This window comes from Lissotriton vulgaris, chromosome 3_1 (genome assembly GCF_964263255.1).
Source record: "Lissotriton vulgaris chromosome 3_1, aLisVul1.2, whole genome shotgun sequence".
Taxonomy (NCBI): Eukaryota; Metazoa; Chordata; class Amphibia; order Caudata; family Salamandridae; genus Lissotriton; species Lissotriton vulgaris.
Window position 1 is genome coordinate 1,528,032,377 of NC_141689.1, and position 23,292 is coordinate 1,528,055,668.

General features: G+C 45.2%; 1 protein-coding gene across 1 annotated transcript in view; it reads right to left on the reverse strand.

The window, feature by feature from the left end:
• The window catches only part of HADH (hydroxyacyl-CoA dehydrogenase), a 307,472-nt gene that overhangs the window by 227,138 nt on the left and 57,042 nt on the right, over positions 1-23,292 (reverse strand). Inside the window, exon 3 of the mRNA XM_086962014.1 lies at positions 21,127-21,284. Coding sequence (XP_086818140.1) covers positions 21,127-21,284 — 158 coding nt within the window. The remainder of the gene's footprint in view (positions 1-21,126; positions 21,285-23,292) is intronic.

Consider the following 23,292-nt stretch of genomic DNA (forward strand, 5'->3'; position numbering starts at 1 on the left):
GGTGAGGGTGAGTGAGGGTGAGGGTGAGTGAGGGTGAGGGTGAGTGAGGGTGAGTGAGGGTGAGGGGTTGAGGGTGAGTGAGAGTGAGGGTGAGTGAGGGTGAGGGTGAGTGAGGGTGAGTGAGGGTGAGGGGTTGAGGTTGAGGTGTTGAGGGTGAGTGAGGGTGAGGGTGAGTTAGGGTGAGGGGTTGACATCGCCTCAACCCTCTGCATAGGGGCTAAATACAAACATCTAAGAATTAAGCAAGTGCAGGTCATGTTCATATGGTGCATAAAAGGGATGTCACATGGAGTGTGGCCTTAAGGCTGTGAAGTAACTGCTCTCATAGAACCAACATGTGTGCACATATAATAATGGGCGTTTTCAGGGTGTGGCAGAGGGGTCCCTCGAGGGCATTGTTCTAGGACCTCATACTTTCCACTATTTAATTAAAAATGTAGGATCTCAAATTCACACGCACACAAATTAACACATTCCACTTGCAGGGTGTTGAATTTGTGATAACTTAGGGATTGTGAGCGCATCCTGAGATGTATGACTTTTGCTTGAAATAAGATTACACACTGTCCTATTTTCACACAATGGTAGGCACTGGCTTTGGTTTGCTTCACTTTGATGAATGCCGATCTGAACGCAGTGATACAGAGCGAGTTGCCCAGGATCACACAACTGAGGCAGTTCCTCAGAAGACTGCCTCTGCAGCAAACCCCCTGACCGACACAGCTAAAACCCTGGTATGAACCAACGTTGTCAGACACTCGCAAATACCGAGATATACCCAATAAGATTAAATTCAAGTAAAACAGAGGATGACCTAGTGGGTTGAGAAGGCCACCTTAAATGTACATTGTATTAGAGGAAAGAAAAATCCGTATATATGTGTTGTGGCCTCTAACCATTATCGAAAATGTGTCTAAGAACAGGTCCGTGTTAAGCGGAATTAATTAAATGGCAGCAGACCTTCGGTGGGCAGTGTCCTTGTTTGTGCAGGAATCCCGTAGGTAAAAAGTACAGACCAAAATCAAATGTCAAAATGCCTCAGGGGTGCGGGTTGCAAGAACCGGTCACAATAATCAACATAGCTGTTAGCTGCAGAGGCCTATGTTAATCTGATACAGCGAGCTCCCGCCGAGTCAAACGGCTTGGAAAAACAATTAAAAAAGCACGAGGCTGCCTGAAAAAAGGAATCACGCTAAATGTGACAAGCGTTTGGGACAACATTAAATTCGAAACACACCAGTGCTCGATATAATTGCCAAAAAGAATGGTCGGAGTCTCTTACCGCATGTCTTGCCAGAGTTCAACCGAAGGAGGACAGCCGGCAGAGGTGGAGCAGTTGTTTACTTGAAGGGAATCCCTACGCCGGAAGCGTGAACACTGGTTTGTCTGCATGATGTCGCCGGAGAGTAGGGAGTTTGGAGAAATTACTGTGAGGGGCTGAATTTAGGAAACAAGGACGTGTCTGCAAACCACTGTGCTTTGGAAATAGTTAAGAATTGTAAATAATGAGCACACATAATTGTGATTAGCCATTGCCAACGAGTGCACATCAAAATAGCAACTTGACATTTTTAGATAATTGCAAAAACCTACAGCTGTTAATAAAAAGATTATGATATTCCTGGCACAATTCAGTGGTTTGAAAAAGTCATAGAAAATTTAAAAAAAAATGCGACACGGCGGGCAGGGGAGGGGGCGGAGCGGGGAGAGGGAACAGACGGAGGGAAGGCCAGATAAGGGGAGGGGGAGGAGAAATGCGACACGGCGGGCAGGGGAGGGGGCGGAGCGGGGAGAGGGAACAGACGAAGGAAAGACAGATAAGGGGAGGGGGGAGGAGAAATGCGACACGGCGGGCAGGGGAGGGGGCGAGGGGGGAGGAGAAATGCGACGTGCGGATGAGGGAACTGATGTGCACGCGCTTTTAAGCTCAATGCGCATGCGCATTGAGCTTAAAAGTCACGGGCACTGCAAGGAATCGCCACGATTCCTTGCAAGTTGGACAAAGAGTGGATAAGCCCCCATAGTCTCGCTTGCTCGATGCGCATGCGCATCGACAGGCGAGACCTAAAAAGGACACTGTTGAAGAGCTTGTTGGTTATCAGTTTGAAAATACTTCAGGTGTCAACTGCTATGCTAATGTAGTGGTCAATGTTTTTTTCTAGAAGGTTTGCAACAGCAAATTATGGAGAATCGGGAAAAAAGATTTTGTTCCTTGTTGCATTCCATTTGTGAAAAATTGAGAACTGATAGAAGATAGATACAAGCGTTTTGTGACGTTCGTAATCTTTTGGAAGTATGTTCTGGTTCTACACAATTTTCGCAAAATATCCAATAAGATGCTCAGGAATTTCTAATGTATATGCTTACCGTATTTTAAAATGAAGGCGTAGAAATAGAAAATATTTTTGGCCTTTGTCATAAATGGGAACATCATTGTGAAAATTGTATGTATACATGTAGCACTAATGTAGATACTGAAAGATTTCTATATTTGACATTACTGGACTGTAAATCAGTGTCTTTCAATAAATTAGTTAAAGCAGCAAATCAACTTGGAGTGTAGCCAATGCAAATCAGAAATGCTATCAACATTATTTATACAAAGACATGGACAATATATCATTTTAATGATGCAACGTTGTACAACAAAATTGGACACTTTAATAAAACATTTTGTAGTAACTCAACTATCAATATCAGGAAGGACTTTTGTAGCAGTAGCAAAAAATTTCCATGATGGTCCTTCCACAACATCTGGACATTACACTGTCTATCTAAAATGTGAAAAAGGCGGGACACTTTGTAATGATGCTCAGTTGGTTTTTAAACAACGTTTGCCTAGCGAATTACCAAATTCCTACCTAATATTTTTAAAGCCAACGATTTAGGAAGATCATTCAGCCTCTGAGGAATTTATTATTATGATTTAACAGGATTACTATTGGACAATTTAAATAAAAAGGATTGCAATAATACCATTTGGCCTCGAGGAAAGGTATATGTTTGAATTATGGACTTTTTCTTGCACATTGTCTCAGTGTATAGTTTTTAAGCGACAACATTTACAGTGTTTATAAATGTAAGTTATAAAATTTTCTTAGCAGTAAGCATTTTATATATGTGTGACTTGTATTATACTGTATTTTATTGAGGATGGATTCTTGTTTTTTTTAAACAATCTTATTGATTGGGTTTTTTTTTGCCCGCTGTTATGTGATGAGTACGATTGAAATCACGGTTTCTAGTGAAATTCAATATATTCTGAGAACAGCAAAAAAGGCAAAGAAATTAGTATTAAAATGTTAACATTATGCTGTGCTGTTAGAAATATATTATTACATGTTATAACTATTTTTTCTTTTCCATCATCATCAATTAAGCTTCATTCGACATTTTTTCATAAAAGCATAATCCAATGCATAAAACACCCAGTAAAACAGATAAAAGAAGAATGAGTAGGGTCCCTCAATTATAAAACATCTGTATAAAAAGTTATAAAAACACCAAGAATTTGTTCTTTCCTTTCACAGATCCTAATTCTAAAATATGCAATTTACCACAATTTACATTGTAAAAAACAACTGAATAAAATGTGTAGCGTTCTTTAGGTGTATTACTGTTGAGGTAAGTTTAAGTAAGTCTTAAAATGCACAATGGCCTGTGTTTGCACACAGTTGAAAAAAGGGAAGATGGATGGAGTAGATTTGTGCCAGAGAATTTCATTGCAGACAGGTATCAAATAGGACACAGCTTCAGAGCACCTGTCTGCAACACACATGGTATGGTATTCAATAGAGAGATATGGTGGACTAGTACGGCCCAGGGAATTCCAGGATTTAAACAGACAAAATTCCTTAACTTAAAACACATTACTGAGTGTGTTTGCACATCAGGCCACATCCCTTCCCTTCAGTAATCTATAAATGTGCCCTATAAGTTTACCAAAACGTAAGTACTTTATTTTGTTCTCGGTTTATAGTAGTGACATTTTCTACTTATTACTCATGTAATAAGAATTGACCTAGCCAGTAACCCTAGTACAAATTAATTTCTTTATAAAGTATGCATGTACATCATACTTACAGCGCAAGATACGGTTTCATATTTACAAAGAGAGGAAAAGGCAGTCTGTATACCTTTTCTTCTCCATGTAAATACAACCTTATTATACATACCACTTTGCGTTGAAAGAGCGTTCTAAGGGTGTTGCTGTGCGTGTTTGCACAGAACACTCATAGGACAAGACACATCTCCAGATTTATCATAAATCATAAATATGGATATGTGTATGAATGCTGCAGCGTCCTGCAATTGGTGTAGCACGGCACAACAAGGAAAATTATTTTCATTTCTCCTCATTTTTTCTCTTTGAATGTATGCTAAAATGTACAGTATACATTGAAGGAGAAAAATACCTTCACAAATAGTTTTTGTGCAGAAAGGTGTGTCTTTTTGCACGAAAACAAAGTCCATACGACACAGATATCCTTGCACCATGGTGCAAGGGTGCCTGTGTCACCACATGGCTGCAGTTTAAGCAGCAGTGCAGAGGGAAGCACAGACTTGCAACATATTTATGTACATATGTTACATCCCTGTGCTTCGGAAGTACCACAGCGCGCTGTAGCTAAACACTTACCGTGTCATGCTGCAGCACTTCCTTATAGTTCTGCACTTATACATTCACCATACACCACAAATGCATTTTTTCAGTCAATTATCCACTAGACATACATTCATGTAAACTTTCACACACACTAGCATACAAGTTTAGTTCTTTTTTTAACCAGAGTAGTTAGTTCTGAAAATAACTTTTTTTTTCTTTTTTGTGGTTTTATATATATTTTTTTTTAAATGATTTTGTGTTTTTTAAAGTTTTTTTTTACAGGGAAAAAATGTCAAGACGAACAGAACCAAAAACTTTGAGGAGAAAAAAATAAATTAAACTAGCAACGATGGTTGTCGATGGGACGACAAACAATGTCCACTGACTGCTCCTCGTAAGAAATTAAACGATTGCATTGCACGCAATGCATCCTCACTTTCCCAAATTGGGGACGTAAATCTGGTGCTGATGTAGAAGCAGATGGTGTTGCCCCAGATTTGCTAGGAACAGCTGGTGGTGCAGGAGCATTTTTACGCAATCTTCTAGATTCCTCTCGTGAAAAGCTCACTGGATGCCGTGTCTGCAGGTATTTTCTCATGCTAGCTATCCCACATGAGTACTTTTTATTTGGGTCTCCTCTGGAGAGGATCGCCTTGCAGATCTTACATGTAACCTTTGTTGCATTTACTTTTTTTTGCCCCGGCGGGATAGTAAAAAACTTCCAGACAATGGAGGTATATTTCTCTGGAGGGGGAAGTTCTGGAACAAATTCTTCAGTTTCAGAATGTTCAGAATCTGATCTGAAGATGGTTGGTTTGCAGCCATTTTTGAAAGATTCAGGACAACCAGGTCTGCAATCACCAAAAAACAGAAGTTCTTCTTAGCAGAGGTCTTCTCCTAAGGAAGGTCTACGAAGAGTGATTGAAATGGGTGGGGTCCTTCAATACTTAGAATAGGAAGTGTTATGAACCAATTCAATCTCTTTTTTTCTGGTCACATGGAGTCCACGTAGGGTGCGCGCAGGCAGTTCGCACCCAGTGCAACTTCGCGATATTGCATTTAAAAGTAATGTGACTTTATTAAAAGTTAAAGAATATAATTTTTATGATTAGCTCAGATAATGTCTTGTCTTAATATTTATATTATATATATATATATATATATATATATATATATATATATATATATATATATATATATATATATATGTTTTTGGACATTAAAAAACTTTTCGGGAGTCGTGCACCCACCGCGCCCAACACGCATATGACGTCACGCGGAACCGCGCGACCGTCGTGTAGCGTAATACGTACAGGTCACGTATACGCCAAAAGTCGCGTACCAGTCGCATAGCGTTCACGTAGAGTAAGTCGTACTCGTCGCACACCCTACGCGGATCCTACACAACAATCCTAAAATGGCGTACAGGTTCCGCGCAGTGATCGAGAAGGGTGCGCTTTCGGTGTGCGACCCCAAAAAATTTTTTTTTTTTTAAATATTATAAATATATTTTAAAGAATGTAAAATAATTAAAATATTTATATTTATTTTAAAAAAAGATATTTTTACAAAATGTGTAATGTAATTTTTCAAAAAAGATATCTAAAAATAAATAGATTTAAACATTTTTGTAAAACAATATAAAAAATTAGGACAATAAATATATTTTAAACTTATCATTTAAAAACCTTTGAAATTCACTTAAGAAACCATAGGTTTGAGGCCTGTTATAGTTAGGGGTTAGCATTTAAAAAACCTTAGAAATTCACTGAAAAAAACATAGGTTTTAGGGGTGTTATAGTTAGCTGGACAGTTCCTCGTACAAAACCATTGAAATTCCTCAGTTATAGTTATTTGTACTAACTATAACTCGCGCGCCCGCAATCCATCATGTAATATGTGATGATGTCACATATTACATCATTCATGACATGGTCAGTGACATCACTGATGCAGGGGTGTGGAATTATTTTAAAAATCTACTTGGCCAAGGACAAAATGTTACACAAATCTACTTGCCCTCTGTAAATATCTGCTTGCCCTACGTACTGTATAAAATCACTAAGCTAGTTCTGCACAGAGAGAGCCTGCACTGCAATCAGTGCAATATATGTGCAATACATATTTCAAAGGCCAGTTCAATTTTGCAGTGAATGGTGATGCACACTTATATGCAAATGTTGAACCGGCTAGTTGTACAGCATGTGTGAAGATGTCATTGTGCACTGCACCCACGTATCAGCAGTTTTGTCTGTGACAGAATTTCATATGTAAAGAAATGATATCTAAAGGCAGAGTGTAGACTGGTAATTGACTACATGTATTGCTGTCTTTGGGGACGACTATGTCAGAATATGAACCTGTAGGACAGAAAGGATTTCTCCTTCGTATGGCCAACTCGTAGTTCTCCTGCTTCAAAAATACGCAATTGATGTTCTGATAAACATGTGTGGATGGGAATAACTGCACTTCTTGGCCAAGTTTATCAACTCCTCATGGAGCAGCAAAATCATCTAGCAGAGGTACTGTAGTTCACTTAGACCGTATCCACGATTCTTGTCAGAGTTTCAATACTTTTAATGGGGAAGTTAAATCGATTTCTCCTTTTACAATCCTGGGCAGGTGTAAGGTGGTTATATTATGGTGCATACAAGGCAACATCTGCACATTCTTACCTACAAGGCAACATCTGCACATTCTTACCTACAAGGCAACATCTGCACATTCTTACCCCACACAAGTATCATATACAAAACTGGCAGTATCAGTACAAGTTTCTCCTGCACAGTACTGGTGTAGTAATGGTGGAAGCAGCAGCGGAGGCTTCACTGATATGGAGAGGCAACTCTTTTGTGGCTGTGCAAGTTTGTCTAACTCAGAATAAATGTTATGTAGAACATATCACACACACACACTTGCATAGCAGCAAATAAAATGTAATTCCCTTCTCACAGCAAAGGGAAGGACAGCTAAGTTAAAGAAACAGTCAATCTAGAAGTGGAGGGCTAAGGATCTTTGTGATGGAGGGGTAGTGAGTCACTTGACAGAACCAGCATTCCACGTCACACCTAGCAAGGACACCTGAGCTTAATACCAGTAGAGTTGGAAACCCTTTCCTGGCCTGATGGATATTCGAGGCAAATTTGACGAATTAAGATTATTTATGCTTCAACTACCAGGATGTCTAATTCCAATATTAACTGTTCAGCTAAACAAATATCCAAAAGTGCCACTACTAGTTTTTATGTTCTCTCTGTTATTGTGATCTCTGACCATCATCTAACCCCTTTTGCAGACGGACTCGATCTCGTATTTCCCTGAAGGACCAAAAAAGGTTGTAAGAGGAAGAGAGCAGGGGGTACACCAAAACCATACTTAGGGCACGGGCCAACACACTGCACAAATGCCAACATGCCAAAGCCCATCTCTCCCTGCTTCCTAGCCCTAGACATAAGAGGTGTAAAGGTCTTTAAATACACACGACCCATCATGAATAGTGCTTTTGATTCTTTAGCAATTAAGGAAAATCTGCAACTCCTCTCAGCATGAACCTACCCACCACTTCAGACAAAATGGAAAAGCACACCTTGAACTGATAGCAAATAAAGTTAACACCCTTAATTAATAACTGGAACATAAAGCAATGTATACAGCACCTACTGCTAATGGTTGCAGGCAAAAGACCCTCCAGTAATTGCCCCACCCTTCATTACAGATAATAATCAAATAAAAAAATACACAAATGTGCTACTGTTTTTTTCCACACAGGGTACATCTTTAGCCAGAAACGGTTTGGGGGTAGAATGCTAAAATATAAATCCATAGCAATCTAGGAACCAGTTAGGTTTTAATAACTGACAAACACACTTTGGGAGTGAGCCTTTAGCTGGAGTGCAACTGCAACCAGATCACATCCGATATTTCCGGACAAAGGCAGAGGAAGAAGTCATTAGGAATGTTGGGGCACCATGCTAGAGTGCAGGTGAACTAAGCAATTACAATTCTGGTGGCAGCAGGTGTGTGAACTCACTGAGCTATGTTTCTTGCTCATGCACCCTGTATTCCCATTCCTGTAGGTGCTCTGTTCTGCATTGTGAAGGATAAGCGATGGGGTGAACAGGTTCTTCGACCTGCACTTAAGAGTGCATAGCACAAGAATTATGCAGCAGGTGCACTCATAGGTTGTGCTATCCTACTGGCGTGTTCTTCTCGCACACGCCATACAATTGTTCCTACCATCCCACCACTAGCCCAGCTCTTAATCAGCTACTACATTCTAAAGTCGAAAGGGCCCAGGTTCAGAGCATAGCGTTTCTTTTCAGTTGAGAGGAAGACAGTCATTAGGAACTGGCCGAACAATCCTTGCACATGTGCGCACCAACTGCATATTTGTTTTAATTGGTGCAGAAGCAAGTACTCTGCTGCATCACTAGATAAATAGAGTGGCCGTGCATCTGAACTTGCATTTCAGATACCGCCAGTGTCTGTTGCACAAGGATATCAGCGACAGGCAGTTTAAGTGAAACCACAATGCATGCCCTGGCTGCTTTAGAGCAGTCAGAGAGACGGCTGGGAAGTGTAGGCCCTGTGAAAACTGACTTTCGTGTTTGAGCACAACATGGAGCTTGTCATATATCCTTTACACACATTTATCAAGTAATGTAGAGGGTGCGGAGGGGGCCAGATCTCGGAGCACAGGGCCACACAGAGTTAAGTGAACGAGAAAACAAAAGAATACAGGAATTTACATTCGATTCCTAGAATGAGGATGGCACCGGATCAAATTACAAAGGGCAGAGGGCAAAATGACAAGAATGAAAACCCTCTCACCCAAACCTCTTACTAGGGAATGCTGAAAGTGCGTTGCATTAAAACCATGTTTTCCTGCTCCTTCATGTGCAGCTCTTCTGAGGCATTGAGATGCCCTGCAATTCATGAACTTCGGAAATGCACAGGCATTCTATTTTTTTCTTCTGCAGAGTGCCCCTAAGCCCACCCCAGACTGAGATAACCAATAGTCTTAATTTAATATCACCCAGGACCCCATCTAATAATAAAAATACACTCTAGACATCACCAATTCTTCATACACAGACCCACTCATCTTAAACTATCCCAAAATACATGCACAGTCGCCCACACAACCATAAAGACCACAAACTTCCTTTTGATAGAGACTTCAGTTTCACTGGCTAGGTATGTAGTCCAGTGTCAAAATTGTTAAATGCGTTCTGAAAAAAAAAGTCTAATCCTGAATTTCTCTTCATGCGATTTGCTATCCTGACAATACGAGTTGACCTGCCAGTGTTTACAGAAAAACAAGCCAAATGAGTCACAGTTCACAAACAAAGAAGTGACACACACAGTCTCCCACACTGACAGGTGGCGCGCATACACCTCTGTCAGAACAGACCGATGTAACACACTCATGAAGGCACACCGTAGACAAACCTGCATCGGGACCATGCAGCCTCACAATTAACATTGTTACAATCCCGGGCCTCACCACTGGTATCCGATACTCACTGTCAAGTCTCTTGCAGGGCTGTGTCTTGGTGCTGTCGTCAAAGCACAGATTATTAGAAGTGACGGCGGGAAGACACCCCATTGCAGCAGCTGGTACCTCAGGCCCCTCTGGGGTTAACTCACGTGCTGAAATGCTGAGTTGCTAACAGCGCTCAATTCATGTTTGAAAGAGGCAGGGGCACAGATTGTTCCTGTGCCTGGTAACATGATTCCGACGCAGGGGAGGGGAGCGCGATCCGATGCTCATGACGATCAGAGGCCTCGAAAAGATCTCGGAGTGTCTGTGCGCCCCAGAGTGCCCACAGCGCCGATATTTATTATTATTTACCCAATTTAATGTCTACTTGTCCCTCGGACAAACTAGACATTAAATCTTCTTGCCCATCATAAATATCAACATGGTTCGGGCGTCGGGCGATATGATTCCCCCACCCCTGTGATGACATCTCAAATGACATCACAGATGACATCATCCACGTGACAATCTTATACATCTCATCATACACTAGTATAACCTTTCAACACTCTTAATAAAATATGGAGTACCATATTTGAAACCATTGAGACACCAATAGAAGTTATTAAAAACCCACTCAGTGATTCCTACATCTAGACACATCTAAACACTTACCTATAGATTCACCCATATATGCTAACAAAGATCAATAGAACACTATTAAATATACTTATACACCTACATTGACATTACACACCAGCACACATCCTATTCACTTATGCTGTCATCCTACTCACTTATGCAAACAATTGATCATACTTACATTTACTAAGCTACACACTTATACAAACACCACTTTATTTATTCATATAGACAGTAACTCATACTTAGTGTGTTATAAAATCACTATTACAAGTACACAGTTTTCCATACAATCACTGAGACAATCACTGAGTCTTTTATATACTTATTTACATACAAGTGTCGAATACACTGCCTTTATATTTCTACTTTGTTGGACATGTATCATTGAGAAATATATTTACTCATCACCACACCCATAAAGAGATTCACTCACCCAAACAACTGTTTCTACATACAGTCTTAATCTCATAAACCTACCAAATCAACTATTTACATATCTTTGGACAATCACACCCCTCCCACCAACCACACACACATTCACTATCCCATACAAATACTCACTTAACTAATTAATAACTAATATAGACTTTCACATAGCTAGTAACCAACTTATGTAGTAGTTTAGACAACAAGAAATAGAGTGATACAGATATTCACACAGTTGAATCACTATCACATATATTTAATGAGACACTTTAAATTAGTCACTTAGACAGTCAATCGCAGTGCTACTAAATCCTCCATACAGACACTTATACATCCACTCAGTCTTCATTGCAGATTGATTATATATATATTAAATATCGAACCAAACCACATTCACTGGATGAGGTCATCAGTGATGCCATTTGAGATGTCATCAGTGATGTCACTGACCATGTCATGAATGATGTAATATGTGACATCATCAACAGTGGATTGCGGGCACGCGAGTTATAGTTAGTACAACTAACTATAACGGAGGATTTTCAATGGTTTTGTACGAGTGAAATGTCCAGCCAACTATAACACCCCTAAAACCTATATTTTTTTCAGTGAATATATATATATATATTTATATATATATATATATATTTTTTTTTCCCCCCCCAAAGCCCTTGCGCTCAGGATATGCACTCAACGATGTTTCTACCACGTTCGTGGTCCTGATTAGCCTCATAGCAGCCTGCTTCCCCTCTGTCCACATTAGTAATGATCCTGGACGCGTTTCGAATCAACCACCGCTTAATCATAAGTTTACACAGAGACAAGAAGGGCTCACCTGATTAATCACTGTTTTTATTGATTAAATTACTCCGCCCACACTGGGCTTAGCTTGCTGTAGCCGCCGTGAATGTTGGTCCTTGCGGTTCAGGTGAGTGCTAGTGAGAATCCTGTAGTAGGCTCTATGTCTCTGTGACCATTTGAAACTTTAGTAATGTCATATAGTAGGTTGGCACTTCGGGCTACACGCTATTGTGCTCAGGAAACATCGTGCCAAAGAAAGGGAACTTGCCTTTCCCAGCCCTTGACTTGAAGTGGTGCACTTCCTGTTGTCGCGGCTCGGACATTCATTACTAATGTGGACAGAGGGGAAGCAGGCTGCTACGAGGCTAATAAGGACCACGAACGTGGTAGAAACATCATTGAGTGCATATCCTGAACGCAAGGGCTTTGGGGAAAAAATTTGGGAAAGCAAGTAATGCCTGCTGCACCACGCTTTCACTTAGTATGACCCCTGCCACTGTTGGCCACAATACAAGAACATATGCGACCACAGTATGCACCTACACTACGTTAGACCGAATTGAAATGCAAAGTACATGTGCAAAGATTTTTTGGTTTTTCAGAGGCACGCCTCTGGTGATCATTTAGTATCAAAAGGGAAATAAAATGGTCAAATGGCATGCTGTTGTCAGTACCCGTATAATCACAATTATTCATGTGGACGAATAAATAACCTAAACATTAATTATCAAGAATCTCTAGGAGCGGTGTTAAATTATTCGTAGGCAGTGCAGCAGTACAGCTTACATAAATATAAAAAATACTTTGACAGATGCTTAATGTTGTTTCACATCTGTACATTGGGTGTTGTTGTCTCAGTTTCCTGCTTGTGCTTTTATGTTACACAGCTTCTCCTTATTTCATGTATATGTATGCAATATCTGAGCCAAAAGTATTTGAAACAAAAGTATTCAAGAGTACTGAACCAAGGTCTCAATCAATGTTCTGCTATTAATAACATCACTCTAACGTAATCGGCTCTTGCACGAGAACACAAGTCATCAAGAGGCATTCTGGCCCTCATCAGGTATTTACAAGAACATGCAGAGTTTGGGGCAGTAAGAACCTAAATCTGAAAGTTATTCTCCAAAAACTCGTAATTGGTGAGATATTTATTGTGCTTTATAAGATCCGACTCCACTTAGCAACAGATATAACCCAATTATGAGTTTTTGGAGAATCACTTTCAGATTTAGTTTCTTACTGCACCAAACTCTGCATGTTCTTGTAAATACTGTTTTTTTTATGTCTCCCTTCCGCCATCTTGAACCAGCGGACGTGGCCACTCCGGGATGCCAGTTTGAAACTTTCGAGTACGTATATTCCTCCTGTAATGTACCTTTTGCTACCTCGTGTATTTTGTTTGCTCACAATTGTCACTTTTGCCTCATGTAACTTAACGTCTGCTTTTGTAATTTGTTCACTCGTAATCTTCTCATGTATCATTTCTGTTTCTATTGTGAAGCGCTGGATTTAGCAGTGTCACTGTTGTGTTATAGAACTCGTCTGCAAGTAATTGCGGTCTGCTGAGCTCGTCCAGTAGGGTACAATAGGTCTCACATTTGCGAGAGATTAAGCTATTGGCAATGTAAATGACAATGTCATTTATTTATCTGTTTTCAAAACCAACACATAAATAAAAATGTTGTCATTTACAATGCCAATAGCTCTAACATTTGCAAAGGCCAAACCGTTGCATTGTAAATGCTTGTTGGGAGTGATGTTAAGAGAGTCGTTTGTCCTGGTAAAATCTATACGTACTTCAGTAGATCACTGGCAGGGTTGCGGACTACGTGCTTAAAATTTAATATGAGGACAGAATGGAGGTTGATATTGCTTGTGAACATGAGATCAGCAATTCACAACGAAGTTCTGCTATATTATATGAACATCTTTACACTTCTTAGTCACTTTCACTTGATGGGACGGATTGTTTACATTTGTTTGTGTGAATTTTCACGTTCATATTACTTGAATTCTTCAAAAATTTCTGAGATGTTTGTGGGTAGTTCTATGTATAGTTACTTTGTTTTGCAGAACAGTTAAATATTCTTTAGGCTTCTAAACTGCAACAAGTGAACCTTTAATAAATACTGAACAGTATCCATAACTAAGGCTATTTAAAGGCGCTCGCTAGAAATGCTGGCTCTGTAATATTGATGGCACCTGCGAACTGCTGTGAAAGAACGCAGCCTGCAGCTAAATTACTCCATGTTAGTGGGGTGATAAAGGGCCAGTTGATGACCATATCAATTTGCGACTCACAAATTGCAAATTTTAGCAACTCGCAATTTGCGAGTCATAAACTTGAATGTACGAATGGGTCTCAGACACATTTAGCGATTATCAATGGAGTCGCAATTGACCTATCCGATTAATATTCACAAGGCAGATCGAATTTTGCGACTCATTGGGAATAGCCGGCACTCTCAGAGATGGTGGCCTGCTGGGGAGGGCAGGAGGAGGAAACACAGAGGGAGGGTCGAGGCAAAAGAGGGAAGGAGGGCAGGCAGGCAGGAGAAGGCATCACAAAGGGAGGGAGGGCAGGCGGGAGGAGGCAATATAGAAGGGGGCGGTGGAAGGTGGCAACACAAAGGGAGGGAGAGCAGGCGGGAGGGGGCAACACAGAGGGAGTGAGGGCGGGTGGGAGGAGGCAACACAGAGGGAGGGAGGGGGAGGGTGGGAGGAGGCAACACAGAGAGGGCGGGAGGAGGCAATACAGAGGGAGGGAGGAGGGAGGGAGGAGGCAACACAGAGGGAGGGAGGGAGGACGGACCTGAGGAGGCAACACAGAGGGAGGGAGGGCGTGCGTGCGGAGGCCACACAGAAGGAGGGAAGGCGGGCGGGAGGAGGCAACACAGAGGGAGGGTGGGCGGGAGGAGGTTACACAGAGGGAGGGAGTGCGGGAGGAGGCAACACAGTAGGAGGCAACAGAGGGAGGGCGTGTGGGAGGAGGAGGCAGCACAGAGAGAGGGCGGGAGGAGGCAGCACAGCGGGAGGGAGGGCGGGTGGAGGCATCACAGTGGGTGGGCGGGAGGAAGCAACATAGAGGGAGGGAGGGCCTGAGGCGGCAATATAGAGGGAGGGAGGGCAAGCACGAGGAGGCAACACCGAGGGAGGGCAGGCAGGAGGAGGCATTACAGAGGGAGGGAGGGAGGGGGGCAGACGGGAGTGGGCAATACAGAGGGAGGGGGCAACACCGAGAAAGGGAGGGTAGGAGGGAGGAGGCAACACAGAGGGAGGGATGGCAGGAGGAGGCAACTCAGAGGAAGGGGGCGGACAGGAAGAGGCAACACAGAGGGAGGGAGGGCGGACGGGAGGAGGTAACACAGAGGGAGGGAGGGCGGGCGGAGGAGGTAACACAGAGGGAGGGAGGGCGGGCGGGAGGAGGCAACACAGAAGGAGGGAGGGCAGGCAGGAGGAGGAGGCAACACTAAGGGAGAGATGGCAGGCGGGAGGAGGTAATACAGAGGGAGGGCAGACGGGAGGAGGTAACACAAAGGGAGGGAGGGCGGACGGGAGGAGGCAACACAGAGGAATGGAGGACGGGCGGAGGCAACACAGCGGAAGGGAGGGCGGGCGGGGGCAACACAGAAGGAGGGAGGGAGGAGGCAACACAGTAGGAGGACGGGTGGGAGGAGGAGGCAGCACAGAGAGAGGTCGGGCGGGAGGAGGCAGCACAGAGGGAGGGCGGGCGGGAACAGGCAGCACAGAGGGAGGGCGGGCCGGAGGAGGCAACATAGAGGGAGGCAGGGCGGGAGGTGGCAACATAAAGGGAGGGCAGACGGGAGGAGGCAATACAGAGGGAGGGAGGGGGGCGGGAGGGGGCAACACAAAGGGGGGAGGGGGAGGAGGCAGCACAGATGAAAGGAGGGATGGCGGAGGAGGCAGCACAGAGAAAGGAAAGGAGGGTGGCAGAGGATGCAGAACAGAGGAAGGAAGGGAGGGCGAAGAAGGCAGCACAGAGTAAGGAAGGGAGGGCGAAGGAGGCAGCACAGAGTAAGGAAGGGAGGGCGAAGGAGGCAGCACAGAGGAAGGAAGAGAGGGTGGGCGGAGGTAACACAGGAGGAGGCAACACAGAGGGAGGGAGGGCGGGAGGAGGCAACACAGACTGAGCAGACTAGATTACGGCAACGCCCCTTTATTTTGGCATGGCCGACTCATTTTGCAGACTTCAGGTGGTCCAGAGTGCTGCTGCCAAACTAATATGCAATAAAAGAAAATACAGTTCAGCATGATACTGCCTGAAGGAATTACATTGGCTACTAGTCCGTCAGAGAGCTAACTTCAAGCTCCTCTGTTTTGCGCACAGAAACATACACAAAATAGGACCACACATCCTACAAGATAAACTACACTTCCATATCCCCTCACGAAACCTGAGATCATGTCACCAAGCCCTTGCCTCAGATTAACGTACAACCACTGTCAAAACGGAACACTGGTCGTTCTCCAAATCACCGCGGTCCTCTGGAATGGCCTGCCACTCGACCTTCGTCTAACTGACGACTATCTGAAACCCATCCTGTTTCCTAGACACTGATCCCAACCCCGATCATTCCAGTATTCTCTATTCTGTCCTAGCGCTGTGATGTCTCTTGGGACGATTGATGCGCTCTACAAATACAAAATACAAATACACAGAGAGAGGGAGGGCTGGCAGGAGGAGGCAACACAGTGGGAGGGAGGGCAGGAGGAGGCAACACAGAGGAAGGGAACGAGGGCAGGCAGGAAGAGGCAACACAGAGACAGGGAGGGCAGGCAGGCTGGAGGAGGCAGCACAGTGGAGGGCGGGCGGGAGGAGGCAACACAGAGGGAGGGCAGGAGGAGGCAACACAGAGGGAGGGAGGGCGAGCAGTAGGAGGCAACACAGAGGGAGGACAGGCAGACGGGAGGAGGCAAAACAGGGCGGGAGGAGACAACACAGAGGGAGGGTGGGAGGAGGCAACATAGGGAGCCAGGGCGATCGGGTGAAGGCAGCACAGGGGGCGGGCAGAGGCAACACAGGGGGAGGCAGGGCGGGTGGGAGGAGGCAACACAGAGGGAGGAAGGACGGGCGGAAGGAGGCAACACAGAGGAAGGGAGGGCGGGAGGATGCAACACAGAGGAAGGGAGGGCGAGAGGAGGAGGCAACACAGAGGGAGGGTGGGCGTAGGAGGCACCACAAAGGGAGGGAGGGTGGGACGAGGCAACACAGAGGAAGGGAGGGCGGGAGGAGGCAAAACAGAGGAAGGGAGGGAGGGCGGGCAGGAGAAGGCAACACAGACCGGAAGGAGGCAACACAGAAGGAGGGAGGAGGGTGGGAGGAAGCAACACAGAGGGAGGGAGGGCGGACGGGAGGAGGCAACACAGAGGAAGGAAGGGCGGGCGGAGGCAACACAGAGGAAGGGCGGGCGGATGAGGCATCACTGAGGGAGGGAGGGCAGGCGGGAGAAGGGAACACAGAGGGAGGGCAGGTGGGAGGAGGCAACACAGAGGGAGGGAGGGCAGGAGGAGGCAAAACAGAGGGAGGGAGGAGGCAACACAGAGGGAGGGTGGGCAGGTGGGCGGAGGCAACACTGAGGGAGGAAGACGGGCAGGAGGAGTCAACACCAAGAAAGGGTGGGAGGGAGGAGTCAACACCAAGAAAGGGAGGGTGGGAGGGATGAGGCAACACCAAGAAAGGGAGGGTGGGAGGGATGAGGCAACACCGAGAAAGGGAGGGTGGGAGGGAGGAGGCAACACCGAGAAAGGGAGGGTGGGAGGGAGGAGGCAACACCGAGAAAGGGAGGGTGGGAGGGAGGAGGCAACACAGTGGGAGGCATTGTGGGAGGGAGGAGGCAACACCGTGGGCGGGAGAATGGACGAAGGAGGCAACACCGAGGGAGGGAAGGTGGGCGGGAGGAGGTAACACCCAGGGAGGGCGGTGGGCAGGAGGAGGCAACACCGAGGGTGGGCAAGAGAAGGTAAAACCTAGGGAGGGAGGGTGGGCGGGTCGGAGGCAACACCTAGGGAGGGAGGGTGGGCGGACGGGAGGAGGCAACATAGAGGGAGGGAGAGTGGGAGGAGGCAACAAGGAGGGTAGGCGGGAGGAGGCAAATAGGAAGGAAGGAGAGCAGGAGAGAGGAGGCAACAGATGGAGGGAGGGAGGGCGGCAGAGGAACACTGATGGAGGGAAGACGGGCAGGAGGAGGCAACACCAAGAAAGGGAGGGTGGGAGAGAGGAGGAAACACCGAGAAAGGGAGGGTGGGAGGGAGAAGGCAACACAGAGAAAGGGAGGGTGGGAGGCAGAAGGCAACACAGAGAAAGGGAGGGTGGGAGGGAGGAGGCAACACAGAGAAAGGGAGGGTGGGAGGGAGGAGGCAACACAGAGAAAGGGAGGGTGGGAGGGAGGAGGCAACACCGAGAAAGGGAGGGTGGAAGGGAGGAGGCAACACTGTGGGAGGGAGGGTGGGCGAAAGGAGGCAACACTGTGGGAGGGAGGGTGGGCGGGAGGAGACAACACCTAGGGATGGAGGGTGGGCGGAAGGAGGCAACACCTAGGGAGGGAGGGTGGGCAGGAGGAGCAACACCTAGGGAGGGAGGGTGGGCGGGAGGAGGCAACACCTAGGGAGGGAGGAGGGTGGGAGAAAGCAACACCTACGGAGGGAGGGTGGGTGGGAGGTGGCAACAGCGAGGGAAAGAGGGTGAGCTGGAGGCAATACCGATCGGGAAGCAACACCGGAAGAGGCAACACAGAGGAAGGGAGGGAAGTCGGGCACAGGCTACGCCAAGGGAGGGAGAATCGGCAGGAGGAGACAACACCAAGACAAAGATGGTGGGCGGGAGGAGGCAACCAAATGAGAAAGGATCACTTGTCCTGCTTTAACTTGGGTTTGCAGGTAGCGTACTCCTGTCCCAATAAAAAACCCTCATGCACGTGTCTGTTGTTAAGCGAAAGCGGTATATCTTGATTCTCCGCCCCTTTAGACGCGTGAGTGCATAATCATTGGGTTGGTGGTTATGCAACCTCCACCAGGAGGAAAACCCTTTGGTTACAGCAGTAGTGATTAGTGATAGGGAAGTGCAGTGCTGTGAAATGGTAAAAAGGCTTGTCTGCCCTGTGTTCCAAAACTTTAATCAAACAGGGTGCGAGACTATATTAAAATTAAGGTGTGTGTATTGAGATAGTTGAGGTATCTCACACACTAGTATTCATTGTTTTAAAAAAAGGGAGAGAGGGTGAGCTGGAGGCAATACCGATCGGGAAGCAACACCAGAGGAGGCAACACAGAGGAAGGGAGGGAAGTCGGGCACAGGCTACGCCAAGGCAGAGATGGTGGGCGGGAGGAGGCAACACCAAGGGAGAGAGGGCGAGGGGGAGGAGGCAACACGGAGAGTGGGGGAGCAGGCAGGAAGAAGCAAGGGGAGAGTGGAAAGAGGCAACACTGAGGAAGAACAGGCAGAAAGAGGCAACTTGGAGGGAGGGAGGGAGGGCAGAAAGAGGCAACACAAGGGAGGAGGCAACAAAGAGGGAGGGAGGGCTCGCGGAGGCAACAAAGAAGAAGGGAGGGTGGGAGGGCTGGTGGAGGCAACAAAGAAGAAGGGAGGGAGGGCTGGCGGAGGCAACAAAGAAGAAGGTAGGGAGGGCTGGCGGAGGAAACAAAGAAGAAGGGAGGGAGGGCTGGTGGAGGCATCCCAGAGGAAGGGAGGGGGAGCAGCACAGAGGAAAGAAGCGAAGGTGGATGAGGCAGCACAGAGGAAGGAAGGAAGGGCAGGAGGAAGCAACACAAAGGAAAGGAGGGAGGGCTGGAGGAGGCAGTACAAAGGAAGGAAGGGAAGGTGGAGGAGGCAGCACAGATTAAGGGAGGGAGGGCGGAAGAGGCAGCACGGAGGAAGGAAGGGAGGGAGGGCAGGAGGAAGCAGCACAGAGGAAGGAAGGGAGGGAGGGCAGGAGGAAGCAGCACAAAGGAAGGAAGGGAGGGCTGTAGGAGGCAGCACAAAGGAAGGAAGGGAGGGTGAGTGGAGGCAACACAGGAGCAGGGAGAGAAGACAGGAGGAAGCATGGGAGATATGGGACAAGTTGGTGGCGACAGACAATGAAGGGTAGGAGGGAGGGTATGGCAGCAAGCTGACAACTGAGTTTGGTTGGGAGGGGCATGAGGGTTGGAGCAAGCAAATGGCTAGCAGAGAGTAAGCAGGGGGGGGTAACAGAGGGGGAGGCAAGTAGGCCTAAAAAGATACACTTTTGAAGAGTATTTAAAAGACAAAAAAAAGGTAGCGTCTAAAAATGTGCAGTGGAAGGACACAAATAATGCATCCATGCTCCAAGGGAAGGACATACACACAAAGAGGAAGGAAGTCTATGGCAACTGTTCACTAAAAAGCAAGGAAATGAGTGACAATGAAGCCTACCAATGTTAAGCAATAGGTATCCTTAAAGTCCAGTGTTAGAAAACTAAAGGTCTTGAGGAGACAATGCATGCGCTATTTAAGCGAGCCCTAAAAACACATGATAAAGAGCAGAAAGTCCTCTGCTGGCTTTCTTTGCCAATAGAAAATGCAAGGAAAGGGGTTCAGATGATTTAGCATGGAATGCGGTAGACGTTTGCAAAGGCAAGATATGGAGTGCCACCAAACTGATTTCATCTTTCAAAGGGTGTCAGGACCCAGCCACAGAACAGTATCAGAGCAAACTTCGATTGAAGGCATGCTCCTTCTAGGGGAGAAATTTACACATACTTTTTCTGTTGAATGTTTCACCTTCACACCCCAGTTGACCTGAGGAGCTGGCGTTGACTGAGGCCAAAGATAAAAATTCTACAAACATCATCTGGAATATTATTGAAAACAAAGCTGATAGGGCAGTCTTTAATTGGATTTTGCAGTAAAATCACCCAATGTCATCTACACTAATTTGTTTTGTTCTGGCATCAATGTTATGAAACTTAAGGAGGGCAGGAATCATAAAGGTAGAAGAATGTTTCTCCTAAAGGTGTGTGGAACATCTTCACACCCACTGTGAACAATCTAGCAGGCTGGGCAACACAAATTCAAACTCTAGTTGTCAACAATGTTCACAGTAAAGAAATCCTAAACATTTTATAAATGAATACAGCACATTGTTCTAAATTTCTGGTTTGTGATATAAACATAAACTGCACCTACTCGGGAGCAAACTTGTCCAGCGTCCTGAAGAGCTCGTTCTTCACAGTCAAGTTCTCTACAATTGCTTCAATGACTAGGTCTGTGCTGTGCACCACCGATGCAGGATCTGTGCATGTCGTAAAATTGTTTAAGGTCTTCTGAATAAACTGAGCACCTGCCTGGAAAACGAAAGGAAGAAGGATTAAAGCGTCGATTTGTTTATGTCCAAAATTATTCCCCCGACAGCAGCCACAGACGCATCCCCAATTTGTATTCTCTGACATTTACTTGACTTTTCTACACGGGCATCAAACACAACTTTGATGTTGATTTAATTAGTGATTCTGCTATAATGCCTTAACAAGTCAACACAACCTGCAAAACTGCTTTTGAATAAGCATGACAAAGATATCATCCTTATTCTAAGTTTTCTATTTTTAGTTTGGCTCACTTGCGCACAAAGGCACCATGCAGTCGCTACCACATGCCAAGGGGGTGTTCTGAAAGTCATGTGAGTAGGCATATCAACAGATACATTGTGAAATGGCATTTTCTTTGAACAAAGAACCAAGTTCAAGGTGCAAAACGTACCCTATGTGTTCATAACTTGTATTACAGTGACTTCAAGTTACAATGAGGCAAACTTCGAATTTTGGGTCTGAGACTGAAGACTTATTGCTATCCGAGTCTCTTTGTATTTCAGTTAAAGCACAGAGGATTCGAGTATCTCATTTGGGAATGATGCCTCTTCTTCCAGGATTAACTTCTAGAAAAACTTTGTGTAAACCTCAGAGCCCTCTGTGAAAGATTTGTTTACTGCCATTTGCCTCTTTAATGAGACCTCTAAGGTGACATGCAGAAGGATGTATAAATCTAGTTCAGTTACGATGCAGTAGGTGCTGGGGTCCCTGGAAGACTCCTTTCTGCAGTCAGTTAAAGTTCCATCCAATGGAGTCTGCTTCATACTACTCATGATTGTAATTACAAACTTACAAGTGTTTTTGAGAGTGTGTGTGGCAGGCTTTAGCAAGTAAGAGTGCACAGGCTTTCGGGGAATTTGCATAGTTTGTTGTGCTCCTAGATCCTACAATGGGTGCGAAAAATCCACTCGCTATGGCGTATGGTGAGCTAGATTTAATCAGGACAAGCTATTTTTTTGCCTTCTCGCCCATTCTGGCAAGCTGACAACAGGTGTGCTGTTTGCTCAAAGAAAATGAGAAATAATGATGCCTTTAAATCTGGTTATCTTGTTGCTCAGCTTTCAGAGACGGAGGTCAAAAGTCAGTTTGTCTTCCTACATTTACTTTTCTTTCTGTGAATGAAGTTAGAGGATTTTGTAAAGTGAACTGTGTGACAATCGCGCTGTGCAAAGCATGTGAAATGAAAGGCTGTAAGATTTCAGGCTTTAAGCCGTTAATAAGAGTATATATATTGGATGAAGCTATTTTGGGAGGAAAGTTCTTTATTTTTTTATAAAACAGTCTAGTAGGTCACTGAGGAATAGTGAGAACAAAAGAAGGGCTAGTAAGCATCCTTGCTTCAAGCCATTCGAGGTAGGTACCTTGTAGGTCAATCCTTTGACCCCTCTCCCCATCTGAACTCTATACCACATGGATGAATGTAGGGAGACTATTAGCCGTAGCAGAGCATCTGGAATCCCCATAGTCATTAATTTCCTACACAGGGTAGGTCTACTGACCCTGTCAAAGGCTGTTGAGAAATGAACAAACTTACTATAGACCACTTGCGACTTACTCATTACATACTTATTGATAATTGTTTGTAGAATTCCAAAGCTGTCTGTTACAGAGTCTTTCGACTGAAAACCGACTTGGGCCATCGGAATTGCACCCCTGGTAAAGGCCTAATCTTTTAGATGATCTAAGATACTTGCCACAAAGATTGTCCCGGTTGCATCCAGGAGTGCGATTTGACAATACTTACTGGGAGAAAGGCGGCAGCCTTTCCTCAGAAGAGGAATGACAATACTTTCTGTCCATGAGTTTGGAATACGGCCAGTATCATAGTAGTAGTTGAAGATAGGGGCTAGGAACTTACTCCATCCTTCCGGATTGCTCTGAAGAACATTTACTGGAACCTTGTATGGACCCATTGCTGCTGAGGCTCTAGCCTTCTTTATGTATGATTCAATTTGTGTCTCTGTGGGTGCTGTTATCTGCAGGTCAA